Source organism: Esox lucius, chromosome 6 (assembly GCF_011004845.1).
Source record: "Esox lucius isolate fEsoLuc1 chromosome 6, fEsoLuc1.pri, whole genome shotgun sequence".
In the NCBI taxonomy this organism is placed as follows: Eukaryota; Metazoa; Chordata; class Actinopteri; order Esociformes; family Esocidae; genus Esox; species Esox lucius.
The window spans coordinates 2447573-2469542 of NC_047574.1; the positions used below are offsets into that span (position 1 = coordinate 2447573).

General features: G+C 41.7%; 3 protein-coding genes across 5 annotated transcripts; 2 read left to right on the forward strand and 1 right to left on the reverse strand.

The window, feature by feature from the left end:
- The first annotated feature begins 410 nt into the window (after window positions 1–410).
- On the forward strand, window positions 411–9346 carry samd8 (sterile alpha motif domain containing 8). 2 transcript variants are annotated; one of them, XM_029120463.2, is made up of 6 exons: window positions 411–651; window positions 1774–2360; window positions 4891–4986; window positions 5688–5805; window positions 6250–6400; window positions 6895–9346. In XM_029120463.2, the coding sequence occupies exons 2-6, from the start codon at window positions 1786–1788 to the stop codon at window positions 7200–7202; spliced, it is 1248 nt and encodes a 415-aa protein (XP_028976296.1). In that variant the 5' UTR covers window positions 411–651; window positions 1774–1785; the 3' UTR covers window positions 7203–9346. The 2 variants fall into 2 exon arrangements, with proteins under 2 accessions (XP_028976296.1, XP_028976297.1); XM_029120464.2 differs by lacking the exon at window positions 411–651 and adding an exon at window positions 751–1629.
- A 1517-nt stretch (window positions 9347–10863) lies between these two features.
- LOC105029551 (voltage-dependent anion-selective channel protein 2) lies at window positions 10864–14947 on the forward strand. Its single transcript, XM_010902961.5, has 9 exons — window positions 10864–10990; window positions 12083–12154; window positions 12491–12540; window positions 12653–12805; window positions 12891–12943; window positions 13149–13376; window positions 13602–13752; window positions 13903–13960; window positions 14038–14947. The coding sequence occupies exons 2-9, from the start codon at window positions 12088–12090 to the stop codon at window positions 14127–14129; spliced, it is 852 nt and encodes a 283-aa protein (XP_010901263.1). The 5' UTR covers window positions 10864–10990; window positions 12083–12087; the 3' UTR covers window positions 14130–14947.
- A 44-nt stretch (window positions 14948–14991) lies between these two features.
- LOC105029550 (catechol O-methyltransferase domain-containing protein 1) lies at window positions 14992–18887 on the reverse strand. Of its 2 annotated transcripts, XM_010902960.4 has the most exons (8): window positions 18764–18887; window positions 18242–18309; window positions 17917–18047; window positions 17377–17482; window positions 17044–17162; window positions 16003–16057; window positions 15757–15890; window positions 14992–15502 (listed from the first exon to the last, which is right to left on the reverse strand). In XM_010902960.4, exons 3-8 carry the CDS (start codon window positions 18019–18021, stop codon window positions 15350–15352), a joined length of 672 nt encoding a protein of 223 aa, XP_010901262.1. In that variant the 5' UTR covers window positions 18022–18047; window positions 18242–18309; window positions 18764–18887; the 3' UTR covers window positions 14992–15349. The 2 variants fall into 2 exon arrangements, with proteins under 2 accessions (XP_010901262.1, XP_010901261.2); XM_010902959.3 differs by lacking the exon at window positions 18764–18887 and having other exon boundaries at window positions 18242–18338.
- Between the last annotated feature and the right edge of the window lie 3083 nt (window positions 18888–21970).

Below are 21970 nucleotides of genomic sequence, written 5' to 3' on the forward strand. Positions count from 1 at the left end.
ACGATCTTTCCATTTCTGATCTTAAAGGCTGACAATTAGCCTAGCTGAGGCTTCAGACATATGTTTAATATTTTTAAGCAATCAAACCTAGACTATGGTATTCATTTGGGAATTTCCTCCTTTTTTGTTATAAGGACCAATCCTATAAGACTATTCGAAAACAGACTTCCATTACAGCCTTAGCCTGTATGATGTTCCAAATCATGATAAAAAAAAACGAGGCGTTAAACAGTAATATTATTGTATATTTTGCAATACTCATATTTCAATATTATTAATATTATCATTTGGTTGTCGTATCGTCCAGCAGGAATGCAAGGTTTACGATTTGTGCTTTGCGTCGGGTGCATAAATCCATAACTTGAAAAAGTATGCAAATCTTACCAATTTTTACCGATGCGTTCGTGAAAGGACCGCTGACCCCGGACGACCAATCAATACTGATTAGTGCGCATATGCGCCTCTCTTCTATCCTTTACGGTCCTCCTTTGGTCATGTCAGCTGCAACGCAGATGAGCAACGGTGCGATATGATTTGCATCAATCCTCTTATCACATTAAACGTGAATATACCGTCGTCAGATTCATGTGAGATGCCATATAGTTATAATATTCGCCGCGTCAGCTAACTAACAGTTGAACCTGAATTCTGGTGAGTATTTATTTCTAGCAAGATTGCTAGTTAGCTATCGTTACGTTAGCTACGTTAATGTAAAGCTAACATATTTGGCTAACGCGTTAGCATGCTTGCAAACTGATGGTATGGCAGAAGAATAGAGCAAGGTTCAGTAGCTAGCTACGTTTCTTTGCTAGCTGCATAATTGGATGGTTTTGGATAGCTGTACACAAACCAGACTGTCGGCCACTCGTAGTGAAGTTATTTCATGTAACGTATGTTGACTAGTCAACGTTTTCTAGCTAGTATAACGAGTTTGTGCAGAAGAACTAGCTGATCAACGCCCACCTGCCAAGCCTGCTGGAGAAAATAGCCTGTTGACAGACATGTCACCAATACTCTCTGTTTTGCGTTGTTGTCCTTTAATGGGTTGAGACGTTTGTTATAAGTGACACGGGAATTGTATGACCAGCACAGTCTGTTATTTCGTTTAAGAGTGCCGGACGTGAGTGGGGAAATTCCATCACATGGTGGGGACTGGACAGTTTGTCTTGCCAGGGTCACTGACCTTTGCCAAGTAGCTAGGCTAGCAAGCTGAGCATTACATTAGAGGAACCCTGGCGCTAGAGCTAGCTAAGTGGCTTAGCTAAATGTCAAGTATAAGTCTCAACTTCTGTAACTATACAGCACTCGTTTGTGATTATCTGCTAATAAATTAGGGGCTAAAGGCTGCTGCGTTGTTGAACGTTGCTCTTTCACCCATGTACTGGAACTCTTGTTAGTGGTATCTTGGAATGGCATAATGGAGGGTGTGGCTCTGATATTCCTCCCTGTGTTTCACTGTTTGCTAGAGATTCACTTTGTGTAATTGATGTGTATTGACCAGAACTGAGGTTAAACAGTTTGTGCTGACAATCTGTACCTTGGGAGCATATAGGCGTGTTAGTGGAAAACTGTTTACCGCAACTAAAATTGAACAACCTGTAAAGGAAGTTTGTCTTGAACCAGTGGAAAGTAAGTGGAGACTGTCGTCAGTTACTCATATGTAAATCTTGCTTTGCTGTAAAGGGAACAAGACAGTATTTTCGAAATGCTGATTCAGTGGAATGAGTGAATGCCTTGTTCTCTAATCTTTTCTTTTTCTTCTACATTTTTCAGAGTGAAGAGGAGATGTCTGGCAGCTCCCAGCTTAGCATTCGGAATTGGACCACTAAGCATGTAGCCAAGTGGTTGAAGGAGGAGGGTTTCTGCCATTATGTGGACCTGTTGTGTAACAAGCATCGCCTGGACGGTATGTCCTTACTCACCCTCAGCGAATATGACCTCCGCTCCGCACCGCTGGAGCTCAAGGTGCTGGGGGACATCAAGAGGCTGATGGTGTCCCTGCGCAGGTTGCAGAAACAAAACCTGGACATCTTGGAGGAGCTGGGGGTCCCGTTCGATGGGCACTCCCCTCAGAGTGGGGTTGGCGGCGGGGACTGGCACTGCAATGGAGACTCTGGTAGAGAGTGTGACAACTCGAACCCAGACACGGCGCCGGTTGGAGAGCAGTATCTTCAGTACACCAATGGGAAGTACAAGCATGGCAGTAGCAGAAGGCTGGATCCCGAGTACTGGAAGACGGCGCTTAGTGCGATCTATGTGGTGTTTGTGTTTGGATTTACCTCCTTTGTCATGGTGATCGTGCACGAGAGGGTGCCGGACATGCGCACCTACCCCCCCTTGCCAGACATTTTCTTAGACAGGTGGGTTGCTTTCTCTTAGGTTTGTAAAGGGAGGGTATGATACTGAAAACATCTGGAGGTAACCACCAGTGATCTACCAAATACTGGTCATTTTGATGGTTTATAATTTAATTGGATGCCCTATAGTGGCCTTTTGGGGCACCACTGATTATCCCTGGTGTTGGAAATTCTTTGGCTCTCAGTGCTAACTTGTAGAATCATCTAAGGTGATTTTAAAAGGAAACAATGCAATGGCAAGTCTGTAAAGCGTTTTCCCGAAATGTTAACCACCAACGTCAATATCATTAGTGATGTAATGCTGAGTTTCTCCATTAAGTATCCAAATATTTTATATACATACACATTGTTGATATTGTGCTATGCCCGGTTGGCATTATTGGAGAGTATATGCCTGTGTTGATTGCCTGCATAGTAGTCAAGCATTTCCAACAAATTGCATACTAAGCTTGCTAGCCACTCAGTCAGTTAGCTGGTTAGCTAACGAGTTTGGTAGTTCAAATATGTAATTATTTGCATGTGTTACATGGTTTTGGGTTGACTTTCATCTGCGTTGTGCTTCACTTGCTATACAAGCATGAGGAACATTAACATGTGCCAACATGGTCAGTGCATGGTCTGTTCATACAACTAACATTTAACATTATGGGCTTGTAGGTTAGCTAATAGTTCTTGTTAGCTAATGGCTAACATAAGTTGGCAAGCTAATGGGTGTGGTAGTTACTTTGAATGTACATTTAAGTCATTTAGCAGACACTCCTAACCCCTCCTAGGTCCTCCCAAGACGTTTCACACATTACTTTACCACTAAGCTGGCACACCTAATTCAATTAGTCAGGTAATCTCTTTGACTGCTGATGTGAGTGAAACAGCCTGTCCTGGAGTTGCGTTATAAGCAAATGGATAAGATAGAACTTGTCATTCCCAAATGTTTTGAGTTTGGTAGTCAGGAGTTTAGTATTTGGTCCCATTAATTTCTCCATGCAGTGACAACATTCATCTTTTTTGGATGCAATGGTAGTTATTGTGAGCTCCCAAAGTATTTGGACATACTTTGGACAAAACAATGTTTTGCTATTTCATTCCAGCTCTTTGAATTTGAAATTATTCAATTACTGTGTGGTTAGACTGTAGGCTTTCAGCTTTAATACGTTTCTCTTCATCCATATTGGATATTTCATTTGGAATGGCAGTACATTTGTTACGTGGTTCATCTGTTAATCTATGCCCATATTTTTCACACCTTAAAATGGGGAGGACAATTCGAAACTCATCCTGCTACTGCTGTCAGCACCTCCAGGGTCAATGAAGACAAGTGAGCCAGTTTCAGTGGCAGCCATACATGCCCAAAACACAACAACCTTTCCGCCATGTTTCACAGATACATTGCTATGCCGTTTAAAAAAATAAATAATGTTTATTTTAGTACATATGGAAACATGTACTAAAGAATATAAAAAGCTATTCACATTTCAGGTTAAATGTGTGCTGAAATAACAGAAAATCCTGTAGGGTTTATAAATGTTCGGGTGTGTGAGCGTGTGAGCATAAAAACCCACTAGATAATTTGTCTGTTCAGCAAACACCTTCTGGGTTCTGATCTTGGAGGTAGTGGAGGGGTGCAAAATTCGTAATTAAATGAGTGGGGTTACACTGTCGTTTTGTTGGTTCAATGGAAATCGTTATTAGGAGGAACAGAATGGCCAGGTTAATTTGCTTAAGTGTACCTCAAAGAGTCCCTAGTGTTCTGGAAATGTCTCTTGTCTTCACTGATGATGTCTCATGACAGGCAACAGCAGGTGTAATTCTGAAGTGGACTGAAACGTCTTCTGAAGTAAACGCAAATGGCCCACTTATTATGGAGGGCTCTGTATTGGCTGATGCTTCAAATTACATCTGTTCTAATGTTCTGAAGAATTGCCCTGTGTGGATTTTGTCCCATAGAAAATGTTTTTGGTTGTTGCATTAAACAGTATTTTTATTTTTTTTTAACAAATAATAATTAGCCTACTTTCTGTTCTGGGTCTGAAGCAGGCTAATGGCACTCTATTCTTAATGTTGTCCATAACTCCCTAATGGACCCAGGTCAAAAGTGATTCCCCACAAGGAGAAATGAGTGCCATTTGTGGCTGTCGGCTATAACCTATGACCTACTTTGAGCAGATTGCTTGCTTGAACTTTTGTTTGAGGTGACTCATGTAGCTGCTCCTGAAGGTCTGTCTCGTCCTCGCTGAGTGTTGAGTCAGACTTATTCACTGTGACACAATGTGGCAGATTACTGGTGGCTGGATGAGTAAGCAGTAACCTTGTCCTTTGTAGCCTCCCCTGCTTAACATGGATCTTCAGCACAGTGTGGTAAGGGAGACAAAGCTGTTTTCACTTGAAGTTGACTGTTTTAGTAAATGATCCCAGTACTCTTTCCTGACAGTCCTTCATAAGTGTTAGCCGAGGCTGGGGAGAGAACACACAACATTCTCAGTAGCAGGCAGCTGGCGTCACGAATCAGCCTTTAACCCTTTCTTTTTTTTGACAGTGTTCCTCGAATACCATGGGCCTTTGCCATGGCCGAGGCATGTGGAGTGGTCCTGTGTAATATCTGGCTGCTAGTTCTGTTGCTGCACAAACACAGGTAGAGTACTGGCTGACTGACTGTATGACTCCATAGGGGAACGTGTTCATCACAGCTAGAGGACTGACTGACTGTATGACTCCATAGGGGAACGTGTTCATCACAGCTAGAGGACTGACTGACTGTATGACTCCATAGGGGAACGTGTTCATCACAGCTAGAGGACTGACTGACTGTATGACTCCATAGGGGAACGTGTTCATCACAGCTAGAGGACTGACTGACTGTATGACTCCATAGGGGAACGTGTTCATCACAGCTAGAGGACTGACTGACTGTATGACTCCATAGGGGAACGTGTTCATCACAGCTAGAGGACTGACTGACTGTATGACTCCATAGGGGAATGTGTTCATCACAGCTAGAGGACTGACTGACTGTATGACTCCATAGGGGAACGTGTTCATCACAGTTCATCACATGGCCTACATTATTTAAAAATCTCCAACAGTTTGCTGAAATTATTAGTAAAGATTAATGAATTAGAATAGTGGAATTGCAAAGAACCAGGAGTGTAGTGTTGCCCACCGAGGGACCCTCAGCTAGTCCTTCAGCCTGTCAAGTAGTGTTCACGCCTTTGAGTAATAGAATCAGCTGAGCAGTTTCCTTTAGGAGCACCTGAGGAAGGGATTGAGAAGCTCTGCTGTGGTTTAGTCCCTGTGTTTTGCCTGTTTTAATGCGTGTCGCCTGGTCTGCTGAAGGTCCATTCTTCTGCGGCGGCTCTGCAGTCTCATGGGGACAGTGTTCATGCTGCGTTGCATCACCATGTTCGTCACCTCTCTGTCAGTTCCGGGACAGCACCTCCAGTGCTCAGGAAAGGTACTACAGCTCTGAACGAACACGCACACATGCTTTTCACATACTCTGCCCATACTGAGTAGAGTGTGTTTTTAGCAAACATTCAGTTTTTTTCCTCTGCTTCAGCATCTAAGCGGTAAAGTGTCTAGCGAGTCCAGAAAGCCACCAGCCAATAAAAAAAAGATATGGATTTTGTTGAGCAACTATACAGTGTTTTGCTTGGAGAGATTCTTTTGGAGAATCAGTCCCCCCCCCCCCCCTCTATTTTGCCTGTACATTTTTATTTAGACTTTTATTATTCGGCTCTTTTTGACGGCAGTTCATTAGATGGTTGCTTAGCGATACTCCATGTTCCGATGTCTGCCAGGACGGTTAGTGGCGGCTGGCCTCTGAGAGAGAGACACTTCCTCCCATGGGCTCTGCTCACCGCCAGCTGTAATCCCTTCCTGTCTCTCTGTCCCACAGATGTACGGTGACATGTGGGCCAAACTCCAGCGAGCCCTGGCCATCTGGAGCGGATTTGGCATGTCCCTCACTGGCGTCCACACCTGCGGAGACTACATGTTCAGTGGTCATACGGTGGTCATTACCATGCTCAACTTCTTTGTCACCGAATGTGAGTGTTCCCGGTTGACTCTCAGATCCGCCGTCCAACTTGAGTGCCTTATTGGGGGGAGGGAGGGAGGGAGGGGGGGGGGCGGTGGGAGGGAGGGAGGGAGGGAGGGGGGGGGGGTGCAGGGGGAGACTGACACTGTAATCGGGGCTAGGATGACCCTATGACCACCAAACTGTTGGCATTGATCCAAGTGTGTGGAGAGTCAGTAGACTCTTTCTAGTTGTTCCGGACTGTAAGTGTCCTGGATTTCTAGTAGGAAGGAATGTATGTAGTCCCTTTGCTGCCCTCAAGTGGCCATTTGCTGTACCGCGTAAAGAACTTAAAGAACAACAAAATGTATGATGTAGCATAGGAACAACAGGTCTGCCTTTGTGAAGCACCACACACTCAAAACAAGTGCCATGTCTACGTAATGAGTTGTCATTTTGGACGCGTGTCGAGTTTCCGCGTGACCACTGACGTGTGTTGGCTGCTTTTTGTGTGTTCGCCCACAGACACGCCAAGGGGCTGGAACTTCATCCACACGCTGTCCTGGGTCCTGAACTTGTTTGGCATCTTTTTCATCCTGGCGGCACACGAACACTACTCCATCGACGTCTTCATAGCCTTCTACATCACCACCAGACTCTTCTTGTATTACCACACGCTGGCCAACACCAGGGCCTATCAGCAGAGCCGCCGGGCACGCATCTGGTTCCCCATGTTCTCCTTCTTCGAGTGCAATGTCAACGGACCCGTGCCAAACGAGTATGGCTGGCCCTTCTCTAAACCCGCTGCGATCCGCCGGCTGATTGGATATTAGGAATGCGGAACGGACAGCAATCCAGGACACTAATGATGACTTTGAGCCCGTCCTGCTGTTTTTCTTTTCTTTTTTTCTTCTAATGTTGCCGCCCTCAGAATGAAGTTGCCAACTGTGGTTATGTGAAATCAATTTTATATTCCAGTGTCTACAGAGACTGTGAACTTAAACGGCTTTTGGGATTGTATCTGTGCCATGGTGTGACTTAACTAAGGCTCGTGTCTAAAATGGCAACATGGTCCCTGGGTAGGCCACCGCTTTTTACCTGGGCCCCATTAGGGTCATTGTCCTACGGACATCCAATCCCCTCAACTTCCTCTGCACCTTTGAAAAGGGATGGGACGGGGTTTCTTTTGTTGTTTTGTTACATTTCTCAACCTTTTTAGAAGCAGCTGTGACAGTCATGATATGGCGCATTAACCAACAGCTCATTTTGTTATGTCAAACAGTCTGTTCATAGCATGACAGCAAACAGAACAAACTACTAACATCAGGCTAGCGTGTACATGCTTAATATCTCTGAACTTGTGGCTTTGAGTATCGGAAAGTTGTTGATAACAGCTCACGGTTTGGGAAGACATGAGAACAGAATTCTCAGGCAGCCTATTGTAACCAAATACCTTATTTTTAAATAGTAGTAATTTTTTGAAATCAGATTCTAAATTGTTGTTAAATAGGCTCTTAGAGGTGTTCAATAAATATCCTGAGAAATTAGGGCACTCTTCATGATATTATTGACATGTTTTCTTTTATTGTTTAGATTCCAGCTCTAATACAAGTATGAACTACCTTAAAAGCAATATCAAAGCATCACAGAGAATACTGTTGATGAATTTCAGAATAGCAATATAAGTTAAAGATGTTGTGACTGGTCTTATTTCTTATTTGCCATTATTAGGTACTGCTAAAAGCTTTTTATTCCTGCAGACATAACTGTGGTTTTGACAGTATTATTAGAATGCTGAATTATTCATTTATAGCTGAATTTAAATGTTTTGGGTTCCTTTATAATGTTTGTATTTTTTTGTAACTTCATCTGCCTTGTCCTAACTAGGTCTTATTAAAACAGGGCTGTTTCCAAGGAGATCACTAAAAGCAGCCAAACTATGGAATGGAACAATCGTTTCAATACCATTCCAGTTGCCAATAACTTTAGGTGTAATAATAAAATGTTTAATTGTTATATTAGCTTGTTAAATTGTAATTTAGTCATTGACCATATATTATTGGAATAAGAATAAAATACAAGAATATCCATACCTACAGCACAACTGGAGAAAGGAAATGGTTGTTTACTTCCACAGATCCCTGGGTCTTTATTGTATTATGATTTTTATTGTCTTAATTTATTTCATTTTGTATATGTTAATAGTTTTTATATTTGATGTATGGGAAGGTTATTGCAATGTGCACTTGAACAGGAATATGTTTACAGTTTTTGAGCTAAATTTGTTTGAAACACAATGTACTTTTTTTGGTATAAGTTTGATTTCACAATCACCCCCACACATGACTAGAAAATAAGCCAACACAAAATTTCCTTTAACACTAATCAGATCTCACACTGCCATTGAGTTATTTTTTTGGTTACAACTCACTTAGCACATATTTACATTAACTTCCTGGGCACCAATGTCAATCTTTTAGTTGAAATGTGCAGTCAGTTGAAATTAATGAACATGGTGGTTAAATAAACCAGTTTGTGCCTAGTGGGTTATGTCCTATATTAATCCCATCATGTTTTTACTAAGACATTCAGCTGTGGTTTATTTCTAGTACTACTAAAACCATAATAACCCTTCTCTCTAACTAGCTTCTCATCATTTGTTTGCTACAATAACTGCTGTATGCCAGCTAACTGCTAATCTATAATTTGCTGCTAAGATACATACCATACATACCCATATCTCATGCTTGTGTTCTTAACCCGTGTCGCTGGTTTGGTTATTGCGGTACATTACACACCTTATGAGTAAATGACAACCAAAGTAATATGTAGCAGTAACGATTAGAGTGGATGAACTGGTGAATTGGATTCATGAAGTCTCTCTGAATAAGAGCATCGGCTTAATTACTAAAATGTTAATTGATTATGTCTGTTCGGCAAATGACAAGTGTCTTCATCATTAAACAGTTGAAATCAATGGTCTGTTTTTCTCTATGTGATTCTTCAGAAATGGTTTGTGAGGCAGGTTTGGTGAAACTGCCTTTGGCCCATTCATCACTGCTTATTGAAATTGGGATAAAAATAACTCCTGGCCACTTTTAAGGATTTAAGTTTAGATGTGGAATCTATCTGGAATCTATAATAGATTTAATTGGATGGTCATGTTTATGGTGTGCCAACTGTGTTTGACAAATTGTTCCTAACAGAACTCAACACTATGTTGAAATCCAACGGTGGCCACCATTTGCCCACCCACTGTTACCTTCAGTCAATTTAGCATTTCTCCCACCAAAGGATACAGCATAGAGAAGGATAGAGAACACATTCTTATTCCTATAAGCTATGTGGTCTGTGGCTTTACCATTTCAATAAACTGGGTGCCCAAACATCTAGTTATTGATTGTGATAACAGACTGTCTTGTTCATTCTTCATGTGATTATGACTCCTACAAGATTATCAAGAGGAATCAGCCAAAGGCTACAATAAAGGTAGAAAAAACCGTTACTGATATACATTGGCGTCAGACCGGGGGGAGATCAGGTACTCAGTATATGGGGCCCTCGAAAATGTTTGAATCTAGAATAAAGTGGGGAGGGGACACCTATGTACAGGGCCAAGAATGTTGTGCTACGCCCCTGTTGATATATCTCTCCACACACATGCTCATGTCCTCCTTGCCCCACTCCCTCCTGTCCTCAACCATACCTAAATCCACACACAGCGTCAGAAAAAACCACAGTGGAATAGACCCCAGTGATATTACCGGACCGGAATAGTTATCTCCACCAGACCATACTCTTCCACCTTCTGACCAATCGTCCACCATGCCTTCTGTCTACCCAGGCCTGTCTCCCAAAAATCTCTGGTCGCTATAACCGCCATGTGACTTTCTGCACACCATTTTAATATTGTCCAATACACCAATGCTAATTTGTCCCGCCTCAATCTCAGTGGCTGTACCCCCGTGTCTACCTGCAACGCCACTATCGGAGTAGACCTGATGTGATGGCACCCACACACAACCCCATGGCTCGTGCTTGCACCCTGACGCTTCACCCCCGTTTTGGCAGCCGGTCCATTAATAAAACACTCACAATCTATGGAAGACCGAATCAATGCATAATACATGTACAACAGCGTTTGTCTATCCGCCCCCACTCATATCCTGCAACTTAATCTTCTCCACATTTCAACAGAAGTACAAACACTAGAAACGCCACCTAGACCTGTTTTTTTAGATTAAGTACATGTTAGGCCAATCACCACGGTTGCTATGGTGATAAAGACGGCTTTTAATAGCCGGATTTGTTATGTATTTAAAAAAAATACATTACGTTAATAAATATAATAATGTTCAAGTATTTCCGTCTTATTTTCACTAGATAATTAGATATGGGCCTATAGGTGCGCAACGAAACCCTGAACTCAAAGTAATCCCACGTTGTTTTAGAAAGGCAAACAAGCGAACAGCTAAATTTACAGGGTCCCGCAGTCGTACAAACATGATTGGTTGGGTTGCTGTTTTGGTTTCTCCTTCATCGCCCTCCAGCTGGACTTGACTGTTTTGCTAGTCGGTGTCACTGTCTGTACTAACGAAATCCTGCAAGCTACTGACTTCCAGTAAGTAATTGACATAACCTTTTTGAATTAGTTTACGTACCTTGCTAGCCAGCTAGGGCACATTTAGGGGACATGGCCGAGATCCAGCACAGTGCAGCCAGCTACACAGTAAGGCTAACTGGCTAACGGCGCTAAGGTTGGTCATTTGTCAAGGGTAAATATATATCACAGTCGGAAAACAATATTCAATATGTTTCATTACAGCTAGATAGGTATGTTGTTAGCAAGCAACAGCGTAAGTTCAGTTTGAGATAATACCGTGAGCAAATCCCTGTATGATGTGATGGGTTATAGTATGCTGAAATGAATACTAGTTAGCTATCGATCTAAATTGAACAAACCCACCTTGGTCAGTCAGGTTGGTATTATTGAAACGATCTAATATTGGGCGAACTAGTTACTTACTTTGACAGTAATATCAATATTAAATGTGTGGTTGCAGATAACCTTGTTTTTAAGCTTCACAAAGGGGTTTGTAGGCCTTGCCATACACCTTGAAATACACACAGTCTGAGGGCTGAGATGATCCATCAATTTCCGATTTGATCAGTACTGGGTGGCGGAGTATACTGTGCTGTCAATATGTGATCATGGGACAAACAAAACAAATGCATGTTAGGAATATTCCGTCCTGGCAATTAAATAGTTTCAGTTTCAGCACTTACCATTTTTACCAAATGTAGGTCTCGCTGTAGTCTACCCTACAATGATGACCAGGGAGTGCGCTGAGCATTTTGATTTAGAAGTTGTTCATTTGGACCGTAATGTACGGTATATAGCCGCCCCTACGGGTAAGGCATCCCGGATTATAGATTGTGTTCGATATCGGTCAATTTTGTTCGCGGATACGGGTTGTAGCCTTTCACACGGGAGAATAATTAGATGTTAAAGATCTCCCGGAATAACGAGGCTAATTGCACCAACTTCAGGAACCATGTTATTGTAATAGCGGGGCTTGTTGGTTGCTTGTTCCATGGTTATTGTTTGAAAAGCATGATTTCCATTGGACTGTAGATGCTATAGGCTTCATACTGCAAGTAGGTACTAACACTATAGCTATGAGAATCATTATTCTTTTTCCTCTGGTCACAGATATAATGGCTGTCCCTCCATCATATGGTGACCTTGGCAAATCTGCAAATGACATATTTAACAAAGGATATGGTAAATGTCTCCAACTACCTGGTTTATCTCTGTACTGTGGGAATAATCGAAATTACAAACATTTGCTTTACACAACCAATCTGGCCTCATCTACTTGGAACGTAAATACCCGGCCTTCATTTACTATGCCCTGGAAATGTTTAAACCATACAGCTTTTTACACGGAACACAAGGAAATCAGGCTTAAACAACGCCTATTAAATGAAAAGTAGCAACTGTTTTCTTGATTCTGAGTTATTTCCTATTCGGGCCACTGACCTGTATTTTCAAGAAGCATTATTCAAAATTTAAAATGTATTTGATCAGTCTTAATGGTATGGTTTGGTTCTTCATTAGGTTTTGGATTGGTGAAACTTGATGTCAAAACAAAGTCTTCAAATGGAGTGGTGAGTTTGGCTAATCAGCCATGCCAAGGATACTCTTGACCTTATGCTAACTAACCTGTTACAAGGTATGGCTAGCTTACCATTCCTAACTAACCATGACGTAATTGTTCAGGAATTCAAAACCTCTGGTTCGTCGAACACTGACACCAGCAAAGTCAATGGCAACTTGGAGACCAAGTACAAATGGGCGGAATACGGGCTGACGTTTACAGAGAAGTGGACCACTGACAACACTCTGGGAACAGAGATAATCATTGAAGACCAGGTAGAGGAGAAACCAGTACATACGAAATGTTAGTGATTTGTGAGTCTTCTGTTCAGTTGTTCTTAGTTTTATCTTTCTTCTGTAGATCACCAAAGGACTGAAACTTACATTCGACACCCAATTCTCACCAAATTCTGGGTATGTCCCCCCCCCCCTCAGTTTTTAAGCATAATGTTTCCTGCCAGTGTCTCACCCTGGATGACATGTATAATATATTCAGGTGATGAATGATTCACAGCCAGCCTTCCTTCATTAAAGACCACTGAGTCGACTGGACAACAATGAGATATTAGTCTTTTTTTTCCCCGTCCAGTTTTTCAACTCTCTTGTGCTTTCTCTTCAGCAAGAAGAGCGGGAAGGTGAAGACTGCCTATAAGCGTGAATACGTCAATCTCGGAGTGGATGTAGACTTTGACTTTGCCGGCCCAGCCATCCATGGGGCTGCAGTGGCTGGATATGAAGGCTGGCTAGCTGGCTACCAGATGACCTTTGACACAGCCAAGTCTAAAATGACCCAGAGCAACTTTGCTGTTGGATACAAGACGGAGGATTTCCAGCTGCATACCAGTGTGTACGTTTAGTATTGATTTATGTTTTTCGAACTTCTGCCTCCTGAAAAAACTGAAGCAATACCGTGATAAGACGGTAAAATTAATCTTTGTTGAGATTATTAGTAACTAGGTTTTACTAGTTATAGTTTGACTTGAGCTTTTCTCCTCATCTTTGGGTTAATCAAATAGAACCACTTGTCGGGCCAAAATAACCCGGCATGTCACCGCTTATTTCATGTGTCCAGTAACGACGGGACAGAATTTGGCGGGTCCATCTACCAGAAGGTAAATGACAAACTGGAGACTGCTGTGAACCTGGCCTGGACAGCAGGAAGTAACAGCACTCGCTTTGGCATCGCTGCCAAGTACCAGCTGGACTCCAGTGCCTCCATATCTGTGAGTGCCACTGCCTTGGTCTTGTTAGTCATCAGTCTTGTGTGCCAGAAAGTACTTTTGGATCCACCTTTCAGACCCTTGTCCTGTTTGGTAAAAGACTTGTCATCATGCAACTCCCATTCCGTTGTTATTTGTACCCACATTTTCCAGGCTAAAGTTAACAACGCCAGCTTGGTGGGAGTCGGGTACACCCAGGCTCTCCGGCCAGGTAAGAAGTGTCTCACTACTTTGCAAATCCCCTACCAACATGTGGGTAGCTTAGTTGACTTGGTCTTTGTTTCGCAGGTATGAAACTTACCCTGTCCGCACTGGTCGACGGCAAGAGCATCAACGCGGGTGGCCATAAACTGGGACTAGGTCTGGAGCTGGAGGCATAACGGACCTGCTGTCCTGTCTAATGATGTCATCCTGTTTAGTCTGAGGGAGCAGAATTTGGCCTTATGTTTTTCCAGCCCAACAACCAGAAAGTGATGCTCCAAGGAGAGGGATGAATCTAATGTGAAGCGTGACCAGCATAGCCCCCCCGTTTCTGTGATATTGATCCCCAACCTATCATCCGCTGTCAGTTTCTTGTCGCCGAGTTCTAAACTGTTATTTATTTAGTAGTCGTTTTTCACAGAGCATTTCTTTAGCATGTTCTTAGACATTTGTATTGGTTTTGCGCATAGAATTGGACAATCTGAGGAGGGTGATACATTTATACATTTATATATATGTGTGTATGTATCACAATATAGTGTATCGTTATGTGTTTGTTGTTTTGCACACTAGTATATTAAATTATACCTTCAATATACTAGTCTCATCTTTCCCCGCTTCTTTTGCACATGTACTAATGTTTGGTTAGCAATGCTTTGCCTGCTTTCAGGGCCACTCAATGTTCATGTTTTCCACACACCTTATTCTAATGGGAGATTGATTTAGCTAATGTTCTTGAGGCTATGCTAATTATGCTTTCTCACTGCGGTCTTTGGCAGATTGGTACAATCTTGATTAGCTGACCTGCTTCCTAGCTGAACTTGGTAATGACATGAATTGTACAACAATGCCAAATGATATTTTCTGGGATTGATAAAATAAAAAACAGAATTAAGATATCCTCCTTCCTTCCTCCCAAAGCTGTGTGTACATGATGTGACTGGGACATTGGTGTATGTCCACTGGTGTATGTCTTCCTTTACAATAAAGTATATAAACAAGTGACTCCTTCTGCTTCTTGAGGTCAGGACACAGAGTCACTTGACAGTAAACAAGTCCAGTGATTTACAGTTAAATGTACAGCACAGCCATAATTAACATTTAAAAAGACATACATTGTAAAACTTGCGTAGAACAGACAATGTTACCTGTAAAACACTTTGGTCCTCAGTTAAACCTTTTCAGACCACCGTTATTCAAGGCAGTGTTACCAAAGAAGTTCGCTCTTGACAAATACACTGAACACAAATATTAACACACCAGTAGTTCACTTTGAAATTGTTCAACATACATCCACGCAAATCTACTTCTCACTAATTAGGCACAACAGTAAAGGCCAGGGTTGGCTGTAAACATCTAGTACTACAGTCAAAAAGGCCGTCTCCTACATAACTTGTTTTTATAGTTTGAACGCCAGCGTTAGGCCATCTCCCACAGTTAGCATGCTGATGTTAATCCTAACATCCCGGTACAGCTTCTTGTTTAACTTGTCGATGGCCTGGCTGTCGACATCATGAGCTGCAGGGTTAACCACCTTCCCACTCCACAGGACCTAGAGATCAGACATAATCATCAACATTGATCACCAGAACTTAAAGCTATGGTTTAATAATCACTCTTAGCTTCTGGCTGTCCTTAATGTGAGTTGATATTTAATCGGTTTGATCATCTCCTGATGGCTTTTACTTCAGCCACCCAGAAATAAAGTAACTTCTGTGTTGACATGAGCACTGAACAGACATTTAGCTTCAACATTGCATCTTACAGATGACTGAGCCGTCATCATTCTGAATGTCAATTACTTACATTGTCAATGGCAATAATGCCTCCTTTTCTCACTAGTCTCAGAGACTTTTCATAATAATTGTCATAGTTTGCTTTATCTGCATCGATGAAGATGAAGTCATAGGTCTCAGCCTCTCCATTGGCCAGAAGGTCATCTGAGGAAGAGAAGAGTCCAATGAGAAGGAGTGTGAATACACTGGTTTATTTTTCAGTTTATCAATACTGCCATTTATAAAAGGATCTGTTATAAATGTGTTATTACAATACCTAAAGTTTTCAATGCTGGCTGGATGCGCAGATCTATTTTATGATCCATTCCAGCCTGTAAAAAAACAAAAATGTAAGTATAAATAAAGCTTGATGCGGAAGTTAAATAATACAGTCCATGTTTACACCTCCTGACACAAATTCTGTACTCTGCTAACAGTTTACACAAGATGATTTTTCTTGAAGGTGTTTCAAGGGAGTGACGATAAGTACCGCAGTTATCAGGGCAAAAACTTAACGCATGCTCTGTCTAGCATTCTACGATAGATGGGATGACATTTGCGACCATCTATCATAGATCCACAGCCCGTTTCACAACATCTCCATTGACTCTGAGGGCAAACGGTGAAAAAGCAAGCAGAGGTCGAAGGTAATTGTTCTTTAAAGCATTAACACATAAGCAGCTCTGTGTGAACCCACAGGTTCACAAAATCATCAGGTATCAATGATCAACTTAAAGGAGAGCCTGTTTTTCATGCAACAGGGAGTGCTTCATGTTTGCCATCTTTAAATCAAAGACCAATAAAGCAACAACCAAAACAAATATGCGTGCGCACACACCCACACACATGAACGTGCAGCTCACCAGTCCTGAGAAAATGCTTTGTGTTTTTGTTACCATGCATGTGTGAATAAAATAATATAAAATTGTACATGTTACCTAGAGTGCTTGCTTGTCCCCAGAAGGTGAATATGACAGCAGCATCGAGTGGTATTACACATTACTTATTTTATTTTATGCTGCACTGTTGATCACTCCATACTGTCAGACGCAAACTAACATTGTAGGTATTTTTTATTTTTGTATCCTCTCCAACCAATCATAATACCAATGTTTATAATATACTGACAAGCTAAGAACAATGGTAGTTTGGGCCAGAACCTGGGTAGTCCAGCAAATACCTAGGTTTTCAGCCTGGCCAGAGTGCACCAGAATGGCTATATTACAAGGAGGTATGTCATTAATCAAAAGCTCTCGGAAAGCCTGTCTCTAACAGTTATTTCGCACTGGCAGACAAGCAGACACAATACAAACATCACCTCTTCCCAAAAGGGTTTTCCGATATTGGCGTACTCCTCTTTGATGTCACAGGCCACAATCTTCCCATCATCTGGCAGTGTAAGTGCTATACTCAGAGTATTATATCCTGTGTATACACCTACAGGGAAGATACATATACAAGCATTATGGGACTGACATACAATTCATATCAAATAAAGCAACATGGTTTCCTTTTGCAAACCATGGTAAATGAAACAGCATTCACATGTCCTTGGTGGTGGTGGAAACATCAAATAAAATGTTAAGGTACAGAAACAAATAAAGTGACAATTACAAGTATTAAAGTGTAGTGTGATGTGAAAAACGCATACCTATTTCTATGGCTTTCTTGGTTTTGATTAGTCTTGCCAGGTTAGCCATTAACTGTGACTGCTCACAAGCAACCATGATGAAGCTCCATGAATCCTCCATAGTTCTCTAAAACATGAAAAGGAAGAGAGAAGATGTTAACATAGTTTCCCCCTAAAAAGTGAAATATGAATATGCTAATCAGACTGTTTAAGTCTCGGACACGTTCGGACCTTAACAACTGTACAACGTAGAGCCACCCCCTCGTGACAGAGGACAGACATTAGTCATTAGTGGTAGGCAAATCTGAGCAAATAATTTTAATAAGGACGCCAAGACATCTGGCTTGGAAATCAGAACCTAATCAGGCTCTGTTTACACAGCAGCCGAATTCTGATATTTTTTCACGAATTATTGTCCATTCAGATCAGACCCATTCCTGGAATACATATCAAAATTGAGCTGCGAATGTACACATCCATTAGCGCGCGGTTGGAGCAAAGCACATGACTTCCTCAAGTTCTGAATGCTGAAAACGGGCTGGCAACGGGAGACTATCTTACCATTCTGAGTTTTTTCAGCGCAGGATGCTCCCTCATTGAATGATCGAGAACATATTGCATTATAGGGTTATCTTTTGCCCCAGAGTGACTCTTGAAAAGGTCCATAGCGGAAAATGTGGATCTTCTTTTGCCTAGGGGGAACAATCATGTAACTTATGAGTATCTCAATATTGCAACATGGTAGATTTGCAGTGCTTTTAGTGTTTGAAAATTTAATAATGAGTTATATCTGATTCCGGTGACTGTCATATCGTACTGTTCAACATCATACGCTAGAGATTTCATGGATATGGAGAAAATTCAATCACGTGCTTTTATGCCTTACCGATGTAATACCCAGCGACAAAGACAACTCCAAGTGTAACGGACCCGAACAATGCGTCTCTGGATACACTATAGAAATACATAGTAAAAATGTTTAACCTCACAGTCTCACCCACTGACCCTTTGACAGATCAAGGACTTGCTACCTTTCATCAAACTGTTTCCTTGTTTGCATACTAAGTTACCGCAAAAGTCTTAATACAGAGGCACCCTCTAAATGCAATACCTTAACCATTGAACAGACAATCCTTCTATGCGCTTATATTACAATGTGCCTGGTCAAGGGAATAATAAGCGCTAACATGATCGTTCGTGTTAACTAACACCCCTGCATAAAAAAGGAACTTGAATGCTAATGCTTTCCGACTTTTAACTTTTTCTTTTGATTTGAAGACTAGTCAACCATATCATCAATAACATAAAATGTCCCAATTTCATTATATGGCGTAAACATAATTAGAAAGACCTGACAGATAAACATGCGCAAATGAACACATTCACGTGCATTATACAGCATACGTACCGTGTATATGGAAGTTATTTGGTGGAAGGTATGAATATGAATGGCTCCAGTTCTGTTATGCCAGACGGTAATTTCTGGATAAAATGGTTTCTGACGATGGTCTGACATGGGAGGGTCTTGTGAATCATAAATTTAACTCTTGCGTGGTTTACCAAACTTAAGCAACGGTAGGGTTACTTCAGTCTGTGTGTCTGGGAAGTGTAAAATAAATGTACTGGGTCAAATGCTTCATGATGGTTGTACCCCTGTTGATGGTTTTAAGATTGTTTTATATATCGGTTGGACAGATCCGGACAATGAGACCACAGGAGAACATGGAAAAGTCACATATCTTCCTTGTTAACACTGACAACATCTAATTAACTCCAGGGAGGTGCCACATCCTGAAATAGGCATTAGAAAGAAAAATATGTTTCCCATCATCCCCTGTTCTCCTTGCCTCACATTTGATGGCAACAGCAAGTATACAGTAGTGTTTCCATCCGTGGAGATGTATGGCTCTCTCACATCCACATCGTGTCCTCATTCACACCACCAGCACAGACCAGTTCTTGAACTTGCCAAGTGTGAGGCCATTAGAGACAACATGCATATTTGATTGAAGAGAAGGCCCAGTTAATTCAAAACGTTCACATTTACACAGTAAATTGTAGCATGTACACAGTACACTTTACAGCAACATGTTCAAAACTTCATCAAACATGCGAAGCAACCAACTTGTGTCAGAGGTAGTTAGCAACCTGAGTAGTTCTTGAAGGCCAAGAAGTCATTTTTCACAAGAAGTGTTTTTTATTGTTTGTTTTGTTGCTCAGGATGCAAACTTCCAATTCATGAATTTGGACAATGCAAATAATGCTAATTACTGGCTGGAACAGAGGTGTATAATGTGTAAAATGACTCCAAGGGACTCCAGGAACAGCTGAAGTTAAGGGATATTTCACCCATCTACTGTATGAGTGGAACTATCCCTTTAAACTGCAGGTGTCCTTTGACCTCCTACATCATAGCTTATCTAACAACACATTGGTCGGTGCAATACATTCACACTGCAATGACCCGTTTGAACGATTTGTGTCTCATGTTACATTTCAATTTTAGATTTTCACCAGTTGATATAAGAAAAACAATTATAGCCAAGTCCTACCACAGGTCTCAGTAATGTCAATAAAAATATTGTTGGGTGGATAGGCCCTGACGGTCCATGGCTGTTATTCTGTCTTAACGCTTTTACCTGTTACATTTGTGCAGCAATAGTTTTCCTGGTTGTGACGCAAGCAACAATGCAAATCCTAATTTGTGTTTCCAAAATGTCCTTGAACAGTAACAGAACATTGTTCAATCGACATACAGTACATTGAGGTCTGCTGAACAGTCTCTGCGTTTATTCTGAACTGAAGGTGAAACTAGTGTGAAAGTTTTTCCGATAGTTGTTTTATAAAAGGTCAAGGACACAGAATTATTCTATAGAATATTTGCATACGATATTCAGATTTTTCTGCAATGTTATTGTTAACAGTAATGTTTAAAATGACCATTTTAAATTTTTTAAATATGTTTTTATGTCTTTTCAGATATGGTTTGGTAATGATATGATAATCCACCAATTGATATTACATAAAATATGCATGTCTGCCCTAGTCTACCATTGTTTAAAATCGCTATTCACCGTGGCTATTTTGAAAATGCTGTTAGGTTTGTAATATCATCACATTACTTTTTTGCAGATTGAATAAAAGACTCTCAACAAAGGAATTATAAGTAATATTTTGTAAGGAAAGCGATACTGACCATTCAAATCATGGATGGGCTGCATGTGAACATACTGGTGAGGCGTTGTCATCATAGCAAAGCCCACACAAGTGTTGGACCCCCCTACAACATTGGTCTACTTTCACTAAAATAAAGTATCATAAAAATGTTACGGTATCTTCAACATGTTCTTGTGTGATGACTGATGTCTTGTTTTCTCCTGTATTAAAAGCAGAATGCTTTTGTACTACTTTTGTAGACAAAGAAGGCCCTGACAGCAATGTAACTCGGCCAGCAACACCCAGCCTCTGTGGGGCCTTGACCCAGTTTAGGGCCTCCGTTGTGGCGTTGTGATCAGCCCTGTGGGGGCACATCCCTCCCCCACTCTGAAGCTGAAGTGAAAAAGCCATCTTCTCCTCAGGCCCTTGAATACCGCGACCGTGTCGTGTGATAGCATGTTGTGTGATAGCCAGAGTGAGGCGAGGCTCAGCCTGGGGAAGTCCACTGGGTTGGTGGGGGGGGGTAGGGGCTCAAACACAGGGCTGTGTGTGTACCACTCGCCGGTCCCAAAGGGTATACTTCTTTCTGTGAAGTGCGCACTACTTTTGGGCCCATGGTGTTCTGGACAGAAATAGTGCATTAGGTAGGGAATAGGGTGCAATTTGGGACACCAGGGCATATCAGCAGTTAATCCAGTCATTAGGGGACGTCTCACTTTCATCTGCTACTCTCAGACACATGAGCATGAGGTCAAGAGCAGCTGGCCATATTAGCAGTGATGTCAGAAACAAGTGGTTTGGATAATTGACTTGGGGGCATGGAGACTGAGAGGGTGTCAGGACGAATGGGGGGGGGGGGGGGGGGGGTCAGCCCTGAATTTCTTCTTAATCGGTTATTATCCAGGAATTAAATTGGAATTAAAGTGCAATTCTCATCTGTAATTGAATCCGGCCCAAGTAAGGAGACATACAGCCGGACCGACAGGTCCTGTTGTCCTGTCATTACATCGGATATAATCATTACTGACATGCCTCAGAGTCACCAGTTTTGTTCACTGATATGCTTCAGTTTGGACCAGCGCTGATCTGAATGATCTCTGGAAAGGTCTGTACAGTACGCAGTGTTTTTTCTCCATGTATGCATGTCCATGTGTGCATCAGGTAGAGGTTGGAGCATCTGACCAGTAACCAAAAGGTTTGCTAGTGTGAATCCCCGAACTGGCATGGTGAACAGTATGTTGAAAGTTGTCCCTAATTCCTTCACAGGTTGTTGCTGTGAATGAATATGTATTCTGGTCAAATAAGCTAAATAAAGAAATAAAAAGAGCAAGCAGCAGCCATACATTGCCACTAGAGGGAGACAAACGGCATGGTTTTTCAAATTAGAGAGATCGAGTGTCTGTATGATAGTGTTATAATACTTACACAAAATGTCTTGTTGTGCAGGACGATTCCTGAT